Source organism: Camelus bactrianus, chromosome 22, assembly GCF_048773025.1.
Source record: "Camelus bactrianus isolate YW-2024 breed Bactrian camel chromosome 22, ASM4877302v1, whole genome shotgun sequence".
NCBI lineage: Eukaryota > Metazoa > Chordata > Mammalia > Artiodactyla > Camelidae > Camelus > Camelus bactrianus.
The window spans coordinates 6185256-6200723 of record NC_133560.1 but is presented as its reverse complement, the minus strand read 5'-3'; the positions used below and the strand labels follow the sequence as shown (position 1 = coordinate 6200723).

The window sequence follows — 15468 nt, the reverse complement described above, 5'->3', positions numbered from 1 at the left end:
ATGTCACTTTAATAATTTAACATATGTACTAACTACTATATATAGAATAGGTAGAAACAAATGTCTTCTGTAGAGCCCAGGGAACTATATTCAATATCTCTTAGTAACCTATAATGAAAATGAAATAGAGTATGAAGAGGAGTATGTACATGTATGCCTGAAACGTTAATGCCAGAAATTGACACATCATACCTGACTGTTTCGATTTTAAAAATAATAATAATAATAATTTAACATGTACCCTGACCTCATAGTCCTGTAGCTTTTCCCGCTGACGTGGTGTCAGGGCCATGCAGCTTCACAAAATGCATTAGGAAGCTTTGCCTTGTTCCTGTGCCTGGGAACACCTTCAAGTTCATGACCATTATTTGCTCCTTGAAAATCTGAAGCTCAAAGTCTGCCTGCAGGCAATACTTTGCCAACTTTTCAGTTTTTCCTTAGTTGTTACTTCATCTAGCTTCTCTCCTTTTGGGGATATGTCTTTTTTGGTAATTCATGTTTCCTAAGAAAAATATAAATTTTATCAATGTTTTCTAAGTTATATAGTGAGTACAGAACTGAAAATGGCATACTCCTAAAACTTTTAATTCCCTCCATATCTTTTGTTTTGTTCTCTTTTCCACTTCGCGTCATTTTGCGTTTTTCTTTTTGTCCCTCCTGATTCTTGAACCTTGGCTCATGAGCCTTGCCAGATTTTTTTCTTTGTAGCCCCCTTTCACCGGCAAGAAGCACCCGTTTTGGGCAGGAGGGTGGTTTCCTTGTCTGTAAAACAGAGTAGCAATAAGATTTCTCTGACAGGGTTGTGGGAGAATTACATGAGTTGTTGCATTGAAAGTGCTTAGAACAAGGTGGGAGCGTAGAGCTCAGTGTTAGAGCATTTGCTTAGCATGCACGAGGTCCTGGGTTCAACCCCAGTACCTCCATTAGAAATAATAAATAACCCTAACTACCTCCCCCCACAAAAAAAAATGTTTTTTTACAGATAAATAAAATGCTTAGAACAAACAGGGCCTGGCACATTGTCCAAAAAGAAAATGACTACTATTATTTTTGTGGTTATTATTGTTTTTTTTTAAATCAAGTCTACCTTAGCTTTCTATGTATTTTTCAGTATGAAAGCAGTACATATGACTTAAAGAATATGTGAAAAATGGCACAAAGTATAAAAAAGATTAAAAAACACCTTTGATCCTTCTACCCAAAAGTCCCAATATCTGGTTATGAAAGTTACATTAGATATATGACTGCCAACACATTTTGGTTCCCATCTATCGTGTTAGGAAAAAAACTGTTTTCTTTCCAGTTGGCTGAAAAAGAAATGGGTAGCATATTTGGGAGGGTGGGGGGAATACATTGAAAAGTTCTAAATAAATAAATAAATACATACATACATACATACCCACATACACCTCATACGCATGTATTTAGAATTCTCATCTATGAGTTAATTGGCAACCATTTGACACTGTTTCATTCAGGAAACCTAGGAATCTGTTCTCGTTTGCGGGTTGGGAAAACAGTCGGTATTTATAAGTTCACATTTACTTAATATTTTATTTTTTTACAGCTGCACAGTTGGAGATCTTCAAACCAAGATCGATGGCTTGGAAAAGACCAATTCAAAGCTTCAAGAAGAGGTTTGTAACTTACTGACATTCTTAAGACAGAATGGCCAAGGCTGAGAGAAATGGCGTGGTCGGTGTGTCTGACCAGAGCTGCGCGCCGGCAGGATGGGGAGTTGCCAGCCGCGGGCCGAGCTGCACGCGGGCCGGGCAGTCTCAGAATTTCGCGTCCTCAGAGTGTCCGTGTTCTGCCCTGTGCGGGGCGCCCATGAGCCAGTCCAAGTGACACAGGTTTCATGACCTCATGGTCGTCCCAGCCGGAAAAGCCCCGCTCGTGCTGTGAATGCGCTGCTCTCTCCCTCCTCCGCCACCTCCCCTGTGACTTAGTGTGTCTCCCTGCTGCCCACGAGGCCCAGGCTCTGTTCCGAGGTGAAGGGACCCGCGCCCACCCCTTCCGTGTCTCAGCCTCTCAGGAGCGTGGAACCGGTCCCCCCACAGCGTGGTCTTTCTCTGCTTTCTCACTAGGAAGAGAGAGAATGAAAGGACAGGAAGAAGGAGGGCTGAGGCCGAGGAAGAAGGCTTGCTGCCCGCTGCCCGGCAGTCTCCCTGGCGGACACATCTTGTCTCCTGCTAGCAGGAGGCAGGTTGCCCAGCCTTTCTGAGGCTTTGCACAGGTAGCGGGCCCCGGCTGCTCGGGCCTCCCCAAGTCTCCCTGGGGAGGAAGCGGGCTGTGAGGGGGGCCGGAGAGGGACCCCCGCGGTGTGGAGGCAGGTTCCCGCCGAGAGGAGAGGCCTTTGTAACAGAGGACCCCAGTTTAAGGCTCTCTCTCCTGAGGGGCCAGCTCGGAACAGCTCTGAGGAGAGGAGCACTCAGACTTGTGAGGGGAGCAGGAGGTTCAAAGGCAGCGTCACGGGAGAGACGTCACTGCGCTTAGAACCGAAGGGCTCGAGTGCACCTGGGGTGGGTGGGCCTTTGGGCCTCAGTTCAGGGAGGTGGGTCTCGGAGCCCCACTCTCCTCACCTCCAAATCGGAGGATAATCCGTACCTCACAGTAGTGTCATCAAGCTAAATTTAGGTTAATAGCGTGTGATCGCCCTCCCCCCGTACTTGGTGTGTGGCGGTGCTCGCAGACCTTAGCTGGTTTTAGGACAAGCAAGTTCACACTTTGTTCTCCCAGACCAGGCAGCATGCTTTGAATGAAGATCTAATTTAGCTTCTGAGACTAAACAACTGGGTAATGGCAAACGACTGTAACAGGAAACATACTTTAGAGAAAAAGGACACCTCTCTCTCCAGGGGGCGCTCTGCGTCCCCAGGGAGTGGGGCGGGAGGTAGCATGTGGGTTTCGCCTGCTTTTTTCCGCTGTAGCGACCAGCCCCCTCTTTTAAGGCCTTCAAGATTCTTATGTGGGCACAGCCAGTCGTGTTTAGAGGCCCTGGTCCTGGGTTGAGAGTCTGAGTGGATGTAGACGCTGTTGAGGAGGTGAGGCATTCAGTGCCTTGAGCCCCCTGTTCGTGAATGAAGCTAAGAGCACAGCCTAGTACGGAGGGCACGTCTTGCTTCTTTGTCCTTCTCCAGCCTCACCTTCTGTATCCAGGCCGGTTCAGAGGCTGGGTGAGGACAGGTTGGTTAGTGTATTTACTCCTTGTCCACCTCGCCTCCCCTGCTAGCCTCTGAGCAGGTCCACCTGCTCCTACACACTTTCCCCCAAACGCCGTTAACTCATTCAGGGCACGGGAGGTGGCGTGCTTGGGCATGTCCTTAATGGTTTGGCGGTGAGTCCTCTCCCAGACTCTTTAATTCTCTCTCCAGTGGTAAGCTACCTTTTCCCCATTGGCTGGAAAAACGGAAAAGAATGAACAATCAGGGAAAAAAAAAAAAAAGCCCATAATCCCTTGGCTAAGTGACAGCTGTTTTTATCATTTGGTATATACGGTCCCCATCTCTTCCTAAGCACGTTTAACATGGTTGAGTTTTGGGTTTTTTGTTTGTTTGTTTGTTTTTAATTAGAGGTGAGAGCATACTCTGTAACCTGCTTTGTTTCTCTTTTGGTATTATAAGTGTGTTCTCAAGTCATTAAAAGCTTTCATAAACATTTTAATAATGACATATTTCTGTTTTATGTTTCCACTGTGATTTATTAAACCATTTCTAATATTGGCCGTTCAGGCTGTTTCTTTATATTTTGTGTCCATAAATCTTTGCCCACACATAGTGTGCTATCATTTTTGTAAAAGAAGAAAATCTGGGGAGGGCAGAGATGGCTGGGGCAGGGGTGGGAGAAAGATTTTACTGTACACATTTTTATATCTTTGGGATTTTGAACCATGTGAGTGTGTCACCTATTCAAAAGAAAGACATAAAATATCACATATGTGAAAATGTACAGTCAATTGCTAAGATGCCAAATGTTAGTTTTAAGTTGAACAGTCAGAGTTGTTGTGATGTTAAGAAATATAAAAATCTTTCTTCATCAGCTTTCGGCTGCCACAGACCGGATTTGTTCACTTCAAGAAGAACAGCAGCAATTAAGAGAACAGAATGAATTAATCCGTGAGAGAAGTGAGAAGAGGGTGGAGGTGAGGAGCAAGGCGTGGTGGCCGGGCGGCTTGCTCCTTACCCGGACGTGTCCGCCGCGCAGCTAAACACAGAGATGAACAACCCCCAGACCTCACAACGTGCACACATGCTTCATTCGATGCCAGGAAGTCCCTCCTGGCCATGCCCTCCCACGTCACTCTCAGGCCACCAGGACCACTGAGGGTTTCCCAGGCACACTGCACCCTAGCCTCTGGGCCTTTGCGAGTGAAAGTTTCTGTTCCCTCTTCAGCCCCTCCCTGGGATGCTGCACCTGGCGCCCATCGGTGTGCCAGGGCCCTCCTCCTCCTGTGTCCCCATAGCTCGTTGCACCTCCCTCCAGCATCGGATCCATTTGCTGTTTTGTGGAGCTGCTGGCTTGTGGCTGTCCCATATGATGACTCGAGGGTCAGGACCATATCTGCTTCATCTCAAAATTCACCCACTGCTAAAACCATGCTGGACAGGGAGATATGCACTTAGCATGCACGAAGTCCTGGGTTCAATTCCCAGTACTTTCACTAAAATAAATAAACCTGATTCCCCCCTGAAAAATAAAAATGCTAGATAAGTACTAAATGGTGGACTGAATGAGGGCCTTTCCCACTCAGAATCACTGTTCTATTTAAAAGAAAATTAACTATAAATTGTTTTCTGAACCTACTTTTTCTTTTCAAAAATCTATTGGCTTGCTCCCATCCTTCAAGTTCAAAGACATTTCAGAATGTCTTTAAAATGTTAACCTTTCTCTATTAAAAGAGAAAAACTAAAAGCTTAAAAAATATAAATTAAAAAAATAGAAATTATGCTATTTTAAAAAATTATGGTATATTTTAAGACACTTTGTAGTTAGCTTGCTTCCATAAGCAAACCGTTCTTCTGGGCTGTTGTCTGATTACAGATAACGAAACAGGACACAAAGGTTGAGCTGGAGACTTACAAGCAGACACGGCAAGGCCTGGACGAGATGTACAGTGACGTATGGAAGCAGCTGAAGGCGGAGAAGAAGGCCCGGCTGGTGAGTGTCCGGGCCTGAGCATTGTCGCAGAGAGTTCCCCCGGAGCCCTCCAAGTTGCTTCTGTCCACGCCTCTCACACGCATGCGTCAGCCTGCTCTTAAAACAAATGAGTTTTTTATGCAAATGAAGTTTTTAACATGTGAAAAAAATACCCAAAAAGAGTCAGAAATTATTCCTTAAAAAAAAAAAAGGCTTAAGTCTACCACTCATTTCTGCATTTTTCCCAATTTTATAAACCTTCAGGGATCCCTGTGAGCCCAGATTCCTGGTTTCTCTGACATCACAGCCTCGGGTCCGTTTATCTCCAGCCTCGACTGTGTGTCAGTGACCAGTGTGTTTTATTAAACCGAGTTCTTACTCCTGCTTCATTTCTTTGCTTCTTTGCAAGGCCGTAGGAACACTGTCCTGAGTTTTCCAGGACAGAACCATTTCAAAATGGTTGCACCTTTGTCGCCATCAGGCAGCAAACCACTGCAGAGATTCTAACACCGCAGCACCAAACCAGCTTCTAGCAGTCGAATAAAAGATGTACATTCTTCCAGACCCTGCATGGTGATCTCAGGTCTGAAGAGTGCGGCGTGGTTGCTGGAACTCTGGGCTCACGTTGCCACCTTCCAGCTTTGTGCTGACTGGATGCAGAGCCAGTGTTCATTATAAAATGAGAAAAGGGAAAAACCTTAGTCTAGTTATGCTCCAGACTGGTCTTCTTCCAGACGGACTTGTCTACATTTTCCTAACGCATTCTGGTGATTGCCCCAGCTCCAGCCGTGGTTACGTTCATTCCTGTGATCTACTTTAATAACATTTTCCTTGTTAATATCCTTCTAAGGAACTAGAGAAAGAACTGGAGTTACAAATTGGGATGAAAACCGAAATGGAAATCGCAATGAAGCTACTGGAAAAGGACACCCACGAGAAGCAGGACACTCTGGTGGCCCTGCGCCAGCAGCTGGAAGATGTCAAAGCCATCAACTTACAGATGTTTCACAGAGTTCAGGTGGGGATTGGCTGTGTGTCTGCATCACAACCTGGTTTCCGGCTGCTTGTCTCCGGTGGTGGAGCGTGTCCCGTGCTGCCTTTCCGGTTTTAGGTCACTCTTCCTACACAAGGAGAGAGTAGACACAGCAGTGAGGGCCTAGCGTGTGCAGACCTGGTCCTAGGCCGTCTTACGTGTTACTGTATTTCTTTTATTTGAGTCTCCCAGCAGTCCCTGAGATACGTTTATAAAACGGGGGGAAATGCCAGTGACAAGGCAGAATCGAAGGGCTAAGTCACACGCGCCTGGTGGCCCAGTCCATAAATAGAGCTGAAAACCGAACTGTGCCTTTTCAGTCCAAACCTGAACTCTGCCTGTCATATCGTCACTGCCCCCTTGCCTTCTGTTTCCCTCTACTTCAGGGACCACGTGTTTGCCTCAAGAAGTGGAGAAGTGGCTGAAGGGTATGTGTTAGTATTGCCTTTTCAAGCTTTGCCAGTACGTTAATCTTGCTGAGTCCCCAGGCCACACAGCCAGCTGGCTGCTCCCGTCCCTGGGCATTTCAGAGCAGTCGGGGGAGCTAGCCCAGAAAGGGCCAGTCGCGCCAGAGTCTAAAAGGCAGCACCTAACCACTGCGATGCTTTCTTTCCCAGAAGCCACCCAGAGGGATACCATTCTGTGTCCTCAAAACTTTTCTTTTTTTGAAGTTCTGTTTCCTATTTTATTGCTAAAACAATCCCACTTAGAGGGGCTGGGGGTATAGCTCAGGGGTAGAGCACATGCTTAGCATGCACAAGGTCCTGGGTTCAACCCCCAGGACCTCCACTAAAAAAAAAAAATACACACACACACACACATATACATACATACATATATGTATGCATATGGTTCAAAACAGTCCCACTTCCTTTTCCATAGATGTGGTCTCACTCTTACTTATAGTAACATCTGTGTCAAAGATAATGTGAAAACAGTACAGATAAGTTGTGTTATTTTGTCCTATCTTTTTTTGAACTATTGCATAATCAATATTATTGTAATAGCAACAATGAAAATTGAAGCAAAAACAGAAAAGGAAGAAAAGAGTTTTACTATCTAAATTTTTCATGTTTTCTTCTGGTTTTGGTCGGCATGTAGACGTACACGTTAATGCACGTTAGGGGAAACTAAACTGCTGTGGTAGCTTAGCAGAGCCTGAAACGGAGCGGCTCAAACACATGGAAGTGTGTGTGTTACATAACAGTTCCCAGGAGAGCAGTTTCTCCGCCCGCAGTCATTCAGGGACTCTGACTAACGGCAGCCCCAGCTCTCAAGGCCACTTGAGCTGTCACATTCTTGCCAGTGGAAGCGGGCGGAAAGCACAAGTCTGGAGCCAGGGATTTGCTCTCAGGCAGTGAGACAGCAGGTGCACACGTCGTTCCGTCCAGTCACATAGGAAAGGGCTGGTCAGCAAGGCCAGGTCCGGCTGCAAGGGCAGCCTGGGACTGTTGCTTCTGGACCACAGGCCAGGTGAAGGGGGTGGGCGGGGGGAGACAGAGTTGTCTCCACTGCAGTCGGCCCCACCGAGCTGCCCCCAAGTCCATAACCCCGGCCGAAGGGCAGCCTCCTCCCCAAACCCACAAGGCCTGTGTCCGAACTAGAGGACCAGCTGTCTGTCACGGTAACCCGTCGGCCCAGGATAAGCTGGTAGAGCGCCGAGATGCCTGTTGGGAACGAGGAGACAAGGGACACACGGGGCAGGCTCTGGACCGGAACTGTGAAGGCTGCCCGGGGCACCCAGGGCTCCATTGCTCAGCATGTCTGGCTACCCTGCTCTGCCTTCTAAGGAGCACGTTGCCGACCCCCAATGGCCCCGAGGCCACCATCATCTACAGTGCATGAGGGTGGGCCCTGGGGACCAGGCCCGCCTGGTGGCTGCACAGCTGTGGCAGCCAGCTCCCTGCCGGTATCAGGCTGCTGGCCTGGAGGCTGCACTAGGGGTCCAACAGTCAGGTATTTTTCGGACCAGACTGGTGGTTTCTTGGACATCAGTTTCCCTCTGTGCGAGCCTCTGGTCTGCTTGCGTCCGCCTGACCTGTGTGTCCATGACCACAGTTTGTCTATTGATTAAACGCAGCTCCCACCCCGGCTCCATTTCTTTGCTCCATCAGTCCCTCTTATGTTAGTGGCGGGTCACCTGGAACAGCAGCTCGTGGTGGGAGGAAAGCAGCCGACTCTGATCTTCGCTGCAGGACGCCACAGGGCCTCCACTCTTCTCTCAATCAGTTAGAAAACTAGTTGGCTTTTCTAACCCGTGAGGACCCTGCCTTCGGGCTCTCTCCCTGTCCACCTCTCCCTGCAAACCCCTTGCTTACAGCACATCCTAGCATTTCGAGCCCTGGCACGGCTGGCATCAATTCCATTTTCTGAGCTTGGGCAACCGACAGTTTGACTAAATGTTTGCCATAACCAGTAAGGGTCACCCGCTTACCAGCTTGTAAGGTCTGCTTTGACAGCGCCACACACCTGGCTGCCAAGTCAACGCTGCACACGCTGGATTCCCGGTGGCAGCACCGCCCCCACGTCCCTCCTGGCGCTGCTGGAGTTCTAGCATCCTGTGTTCACTTCATACCCATTTTTCCCTCTGGGCTTCAGATGCAGAAGATTGAGGCCATTGTATCCCTCCGTTATAATAAAACACTTCTCTTGTTTCCTTATTCCTTATGTCCCCTACCCCTATTCCCATTCTCTTTCCTCAAGGCTGGTATTCTAAGGTGTCCTTTTTATTCGTATCTTTTTATTTATGTTGTCATTCTAAAAGCATGCTGCATGATTTTCAGGACGTGCATTTTAATTTACAGAGGTAGTGTGGTGCTGTGATCTCACCCTGTTCCTTACTTTCTCTGTTGGCGCTGCATCCATCCACGAGGCTGCCTGGTGCTGGCTTCTTAGCGCAGTTTGGTTTCCCAGCGTGGGCACCCACTGCGTTTTCTTGCCTGTTCCCCCAGTGATGGGCACCCGGTTTTCCTCCCCTGCACTGGCGCAGGCAACGCCCCAGCGGCTAGCGCACACTTCTCCCTCCGGATCCTGGGCGGGTCTCTTTGGCAGATGTGATGCGAGTGCCCTGCCAGCCAAACTCTCCCTTTGTGTCCTTGGTTTGCATAAGCCCAGACACATTGCTTTCCAGGAGAGCCGCACCAACACACGCTCCCTCCAGCCGCGTCCAGTGGTGCCTGGATTGTGAGGGTACAGTTGTGCTGGGGGTTGAACCCTGGACCTTGTGCATGCTAAGCATGCCCTCTACCACTGAGCTCTGCCCTCCCCCCACAACATCTTTTATTTGTAGGCTTTCTGATGATGGCCGTTCTGACCGGTGTGAGGTGATACCCCGCTGTAGATTTGATTTGCACTTCTCTGATAGTTAGCAGTGTTGAGCCCGTTCGCGTGCCCGTTGGCCATCAGCATGTCTTCTTTGGAGAGACGTCCACTTAGGTCCTCTGCCTCCTGTTTGATTGGGTTGTTTGTTTGTTGTTGTTGTTGAGCTGTATGAGCTGTTATTGTGATAATCATGTTCTTTTTCTCCCTTATTTATGCAGCAACTTATATGGATAGATTTATGGTCCTGGAATCCTCCTTGACCGTGATATATTTAATATACTCTTGGCGGGGAGGGCGTATCTCCAGTGGTAGAGGGCGCGCTTAGCATCAATCCCTGGTACCTCCATGGAAAAACTAAATAAACAAACCTGATTACCTCCCCCTGCCTGCATAAATAAACAAATAACTCTTGATGCAGTTAGCCACTATGTTATATATATTATCTATGTGTTTGTATGTGAGATGGACCTCGAATTTTCTTTCCTTTTACTAGCCTTATTTGGTTTCAGAATCGAGGCTGAATGGGCACTACAGAATAAGCTTTCCTGTTCACTTTCTTGGGAATAACTCATTTAAGATAGCAAGTATCTATTCTCCAGAAGTTTTGAGAACCCATGTTACAGGATTCAGCTGGGCTGGGCTTTGGGGATAGGAGACTGTGGCTACCATTTCAATTTATTGAAATCTTACTAGCCTATTCCTGTTTCTTCTCAGGCCAATTATGGTATATTTTTATATTTTTCCCCAAAATGTGTCTGTGTTTGTTTAAGTTTTCAGATGTTTTAGCTTATAGTTGTTCATAATACTCTTCCAGAATTTTTAAATCTCTTTCATTCAGCATTTTCTTATTTGCGTTTTCTTTTTTTTCTTATTCAGTCTTGCCAGAGGTGTGTCTGTCCTAAAAATCTTTTCAAAGAACTGCCTTTTTTTTTAATATTCTTTATTGTTTGTTATTGTTTCTTATTTCATTAATTTTTTCTACTCATGTTTGTCATTTTTTTCTTATTTCTTCGGGGTATTTTCAATTTCTGAAATGCGTGCTTAGCTCATCTGTCTTATCTTTTTTTAACTTCATAAAATATTTTGTTTAAAGTTAAAAATTACCAACACATACTGCTATAGCTATGGTCCTCAAATTTGGACAAAAGTATTTCTAAGAAGCATGTTTTTCACATTTTAGCATCTCTGAAATCGAGATGCCATACAGTCAAGAGCATGACAGGTTTCGAGCAGCAGTTTTCCCTTTCTTAGTCGTGTGTCAGATTAGGGTGCGTCTTAATCTGGAGTCAGTTGTGCATTTAATATGCCTTGAACACTTTACATTACTTCTCTTCCCATGTTGTTTTTGGTAGAATTGTTTCCTAAAGCAGACGGCTCCTTGATCTCGGCTCTCCTTGTCAGAATTCTGTGCGCTCTGTAACATCTTTGCTCTCGGTAGTCCAGTTTTCCTAGTAGCTTCGTTAATGTACTGTGGACGACTGAAAATTTGAGTATGTAGTGGATATGATATTAAATTGTGAATTAGTGGGACTTATGAAATGTAACAGCATATCAACATTTGACAATACTGGTACTTGATATCCTGTTAAGGAAATTTGCTTCCAAATTTTCAGCTGGAAAGTCCCTGGAATAACTGGAAAAGAATCACAACTACATGATTTTTTAGATTTTTGGTACATATGTTAAGAATTGTGAACAAATTGAAATGTCTGGGTACTGATCCTCAAAACAACCAATAAAATCTCAATTATGAAAGAAAAAAAATCAAGGTGCATCTTACACTCAGTGGCATCTTCAAGTGTAGCAAAAAATTGCAGCGTGTTTTCAGTCTTTCAGCTCTAAGCGTTTCATAATTTCTCTTCTGGTTTTTTTAGCTCAGTTGTTTTTTAATAATATGCTATTTCATTTCCAGATACAAGGTATTTTTTAGCTATTCTTTTTTTGTGTATGTCTAGTTTTATTACATAAAAGCCGGAGAAAACAGTCTGTGTACTATTCTTAAGAATTTATCAGGACTTCCTTCTGTCTTCAACCTTTCTGTATCCTTGTATTTTAAGAGTGTCTCTTGTAGATGCACAGAAACATGGTGCTTTTTTGGCTCCCTCCTGGTCACTCCGCATCTGCCGTGGTTCAACGCCTGCACACGGTCGTGGGCATGCTCTAACCTCCACCCGGGTGCTTTCTCTCTCTGAGCCTCCCTCTCTGGCTCAGAGAAGCAAGGGCTAACGTGACCCACCGCGAGAACCCTGCAGGGGTCTGTGACCTCATCAATGTGCCTGGCTCGTGAGCAAAGCTCAGTAACGTTGAGTCAGATCCTACCCTGAAGGTCCTTTTCAAAAAGGGGCAAGGACTGTCCAAACAGAAGGCTTCATTACCTCCATCTTTGCCTGTCTTTATGTTGGTGACGCTGGGAGCCTTGGCCCAGTCTGTCTTCCCAGGCTGTGCAGAAGAGGAGCAATTAATAAAATGCTCTTGAAAGTTACCCAAAAAAATGTTACAAAAGTGCAAGGTGAAGAGTTGAATCCGCTTATATTTTTTATTTAAAAAAAATTTTTTTTAACTGAAGTACAGTCAGTTACAATGGTCAATTTCTGGTGTACAGCACAGCGTCCCAGTCATGCATGTACATACACATATTCGTTTTCATTGAATCTGCTTGTAATCCAGAGCAGGCACAGGGGTGAGGGAGAAGCAGAGAATGACCCTCTTTCCTTGCTTTTATAGAATGCAGAGAGCAGTTTACAGCAGAAGAATGAAGCCATCACATCTTTTGAAGAAAAAACCAATCAAGTTATGTCCAGCATGAAACAAATGGAAGAAAGGTAATCACTTCCCCCTGGCAGATAGATATTCCCTAGAAGGAGCTGGGCCTGGAGACCGACTCAGAGTCTCTCTCAAAAGTACAGACAGGTTGGGATGCTTGTCCTTCAGGTCTGCAGTCTAGCCCGGCAAGGGGGCTGGATTCCCTGGCCTTGCCTAAGCATGTGTTCACTTAATCATCCTTTGGGTTCCTGCACCACATTGTCCCCTCGGGGTCAGAACTATCCGATAAGCTCCTTGTCACTGTCACATTTAAATAATAGGTCAGTAGGGAATCAGAATAGGGTCAAAAAATAGACTCACACAAATAGAAGTAATTGATTTTTTTTTTACAGAGGTGCAAAGGCAGTTCATTAGAGAAAGGATAGTCTTTTTAATAAATTATATTGGAACAATTGGACATCCATAAGCAAAAAAAAAAAAAAAGGAACCTCAATCTGTATCTCACCTTTATACAAAAATTAACTCAAAATGGATCACAAATCTACATGTAAAACTTAAAACTATAAACCTTTTAGAAGAAAACAGGAGAAAATCTTTGTGACTTTGGGTAGACGAAGAGCTCTTAGACATGACATAAAACACGTTCCGTAAGAGAAAAGCTTGATAAATTGGACTTTACCAAAATTAAAACTTTTGTTCTGTGAAACACACAATTAAGAGATTAAGTTACAGATTGGGAGGAAATTTGCAAATCACATATCTGACAAAGGACTTGTATCCAGAATATCTAAAGAACTCTGAGAACTCAACAAACAGTCCAGTTTGAAAATGGACAAGAGACGTGAACAGACACTTTACCAAAGAGAACATACTGTTGGCAGATAAGAGTCTGAAAAGATGTCCAGCATCACTAGCCATTAGGGAGGTATGGGTTAAAATCACAGTGTGATGCCACTGCACACCTAATAGAACAGCTTTTAAAAACTTGTGAATCACTATATTGTGTACCTGTAACGTAATATTGTGCATCAACTATACTTCAACTAAAAAAACATGATATGTAAAAATAAATAAATGCCAAACATACTCTCATTATGTGACCCACTGCTGGCTGTCAGCCGTAAAAAGGGATGACCGCTGATACACACGAAAACTTCGATTGATCTCAAAAGATATGCTGAAAGAAGGAAGCCAGTCCCCAAGGTTATATGAAGTATAATTCATTTACTTGGCTTTAGGGGCGGAGAGAGGGTGTGACTCAGAGGGGCAGCACTGAGGAGCTTTGCAGGGTGATGGAACTGTCCCGTATCACCTGTTAGAACTGACTGCGGTGCTGGTTACCTGAGCTTCTGCCTGTGCTAAAAACTCGTGGAACGAGCCACGCCAGGGAGTCGAGGTTACCATATAGTAATTTTTAAAAAGAAAAGAAAAAAATTCAAGTCAGCAAGCATACGCAGAAGAATCGTACCGTACATCATAAGGTTAGATCCTTTCCTTAACAGAGATTTGGTTCACTTGGTCTAGGTTGCAGCACTCGGAGAGGGCGAGGCGGGGGGCCGAGGAGCGGAGCCACACGCTGCAGCAGGAGCTGGGCGGGAGGACCAGCTCCCTGCAGCAGCAGCTTGCCCAGCTGCACGAGCAGTGGTAGGAGCCATGCGGGCAGCAGGGGGCGTGGGAAGCGGGGCGACAGTCCCGCTGCAAAGCCGGCCCTGCCAAGGCTAGGATTAGGATGAGAGAAGAGATGTCTGAGGGGTTTTGGCGGCGCAGGTGGTAATTAGGTTTATTTATTTTTAATGGAGGTACTGAGGATCGAACCCAGGACCTTGTGCGTGTCCGAGCTCTTCCCCGTCTCCCCCGTCCCGTAGCTGCTCGGCGTGTGCCTGCGCCAGCTTCCCGCTGCACGTCCCGGAGCAGGTGGCCCGGGGGGAGGGAGCCTCACCTCCAGGCTTTGTTGGAGGGTCTAGATGTTTCTTGTCTAATGACTTGGGTTGTGGATAGTGGGTTTTCCATGAAATTTTATTAAACTAACTCAAGTTTATTCGGGGAAAACAGCTCAAGTCTAGAGAAAGAGCTGAAATCAGAAAAAGAGCAAAGACAAGCTCTTCAGCGAGAACTGCAGCGCGAGAAGGACACGTCGTCCCTGCTCCGAGCAGAGCTGCAACAAGTCCAAGGGCTGAAGAAGGTATGGCGGCTCGTGGGAGACCGCGCGCTTCTAGCGTCTCCAGAAACCTCTGTGTGGGAGCCTCCCAGGGGGCGGCGACCCGCACGCAGACGCCCTCCCCACACCCTGGGGGCGCCTGCTCTGGGAGGAAGAGGCGAAGACAAGTCATAAGCCAGTGAGCGAACCGGAGGGACTCAGTCACGAGGGCTAGGAAGGGACTAAAACAGGAGAACGCCCCCGCCCTGGGAGCAGAGCCTTGAATGGTGAACCGGGGCAGCCACGCGGGGACAGCGGGAAGGGGGAAGGTCTGCCGTAGCGAAGGAGCAGAAGACAGGGCAGTGTGGCTGCGGTGTGACGAGCAGAGGAGGGAGGAGCTCGGGCCGGGAAGGAGACCCCGGCTTCCGGACCTCGGTTTTGTCGTGTTGACTCTGGTAACGGGTCCTGCAGCAATTTGACCCGAGAAAGGCCCTTTAATTCCTGTTGGAAAGTGCCTGAAGCCCCTGGTGGGAGGGCCTGCTAGGCCCAGCATGGGGATTGGTAGGGGTGGGGGAGGTTCCTCAAGAGCCACTCAGACTCGGAGGTGAGAGGAGAGGACTTCTAGAAAGTTCTGCATCATGGAACACACCCCCTATAAGATTTGAATTACACACACCCTGCAAAGGAAACAACGTGTCTAGCATTACCGGTGAGCCCCAGCACCCCATTGTGAGCCTGCGCTTACAGGCTCGGGGCAGAAGGCCCGGGGGTGGCTGGGGGGACTGCCCACCACTCAGGCCTGAGCCCTGCCGCTGCCCCGGGAGCAGCCCTGAAACCCCGAGTTACTTTTCTGGGGCTTCGCCACCCTGCACCCTCAGGGTGCGCTGGCCCACATCACAAAGGGTGGTCAGCGCCGCTGCCCCCAGCCAGCATCTCTCCGCGGCGCAGGGCCTCCGGAGGGTCTTGCCACTGTCGTCAGGAGGGAGACCCCAGCTCTCGGCCTTCACCAGCCAGCCTTGCTCATTTATTCTCAGGAAAGTTTGACCAGCCTTTTCCAAAACACAGTTTATTCATAAAC

The 15468-nt window shown here is 47.0% G+C and overlaps 1 protein-coding gene across 2 annotated transcripts in view; it reads left to right on the top strand.

Annotated features, from left to right (window-relative positions):
- The window catches only part of RUFY1 (RUN and FYVE domain containing 1), a 44202-nt gene that overhangs the window by 22860 nt on the left and 5874 nt on the right, over positions 1-15468 (top strand). For both annotated transcript variants that reach the window (XM_074350129.1, XM_010946156.3), the window contains exons 8-14: positions 1568-1637; positions 4040-4141; positions 5041-5157; positions 5987-6154; positions 12215-12312; positions 13778-13897; positions 14306-14435. In XM_074350129.1, the coding sequence (XP_074206230.1) occupies positions 1568-1637; positions 4040-4141; positions 5041-5157; positions 5987-6154; positions 12215-12312; positions 13778-13897; positions 14306-14435 (805 nt within the window). The remainder of the gene's footprint in view (positions 1-1567; positions 1638-4039; positions 4142-5040; positions 5158-5986; positions 6155-12214; positions 12313-13777; positions 13898-14305; positions 14436-15468) is intronic.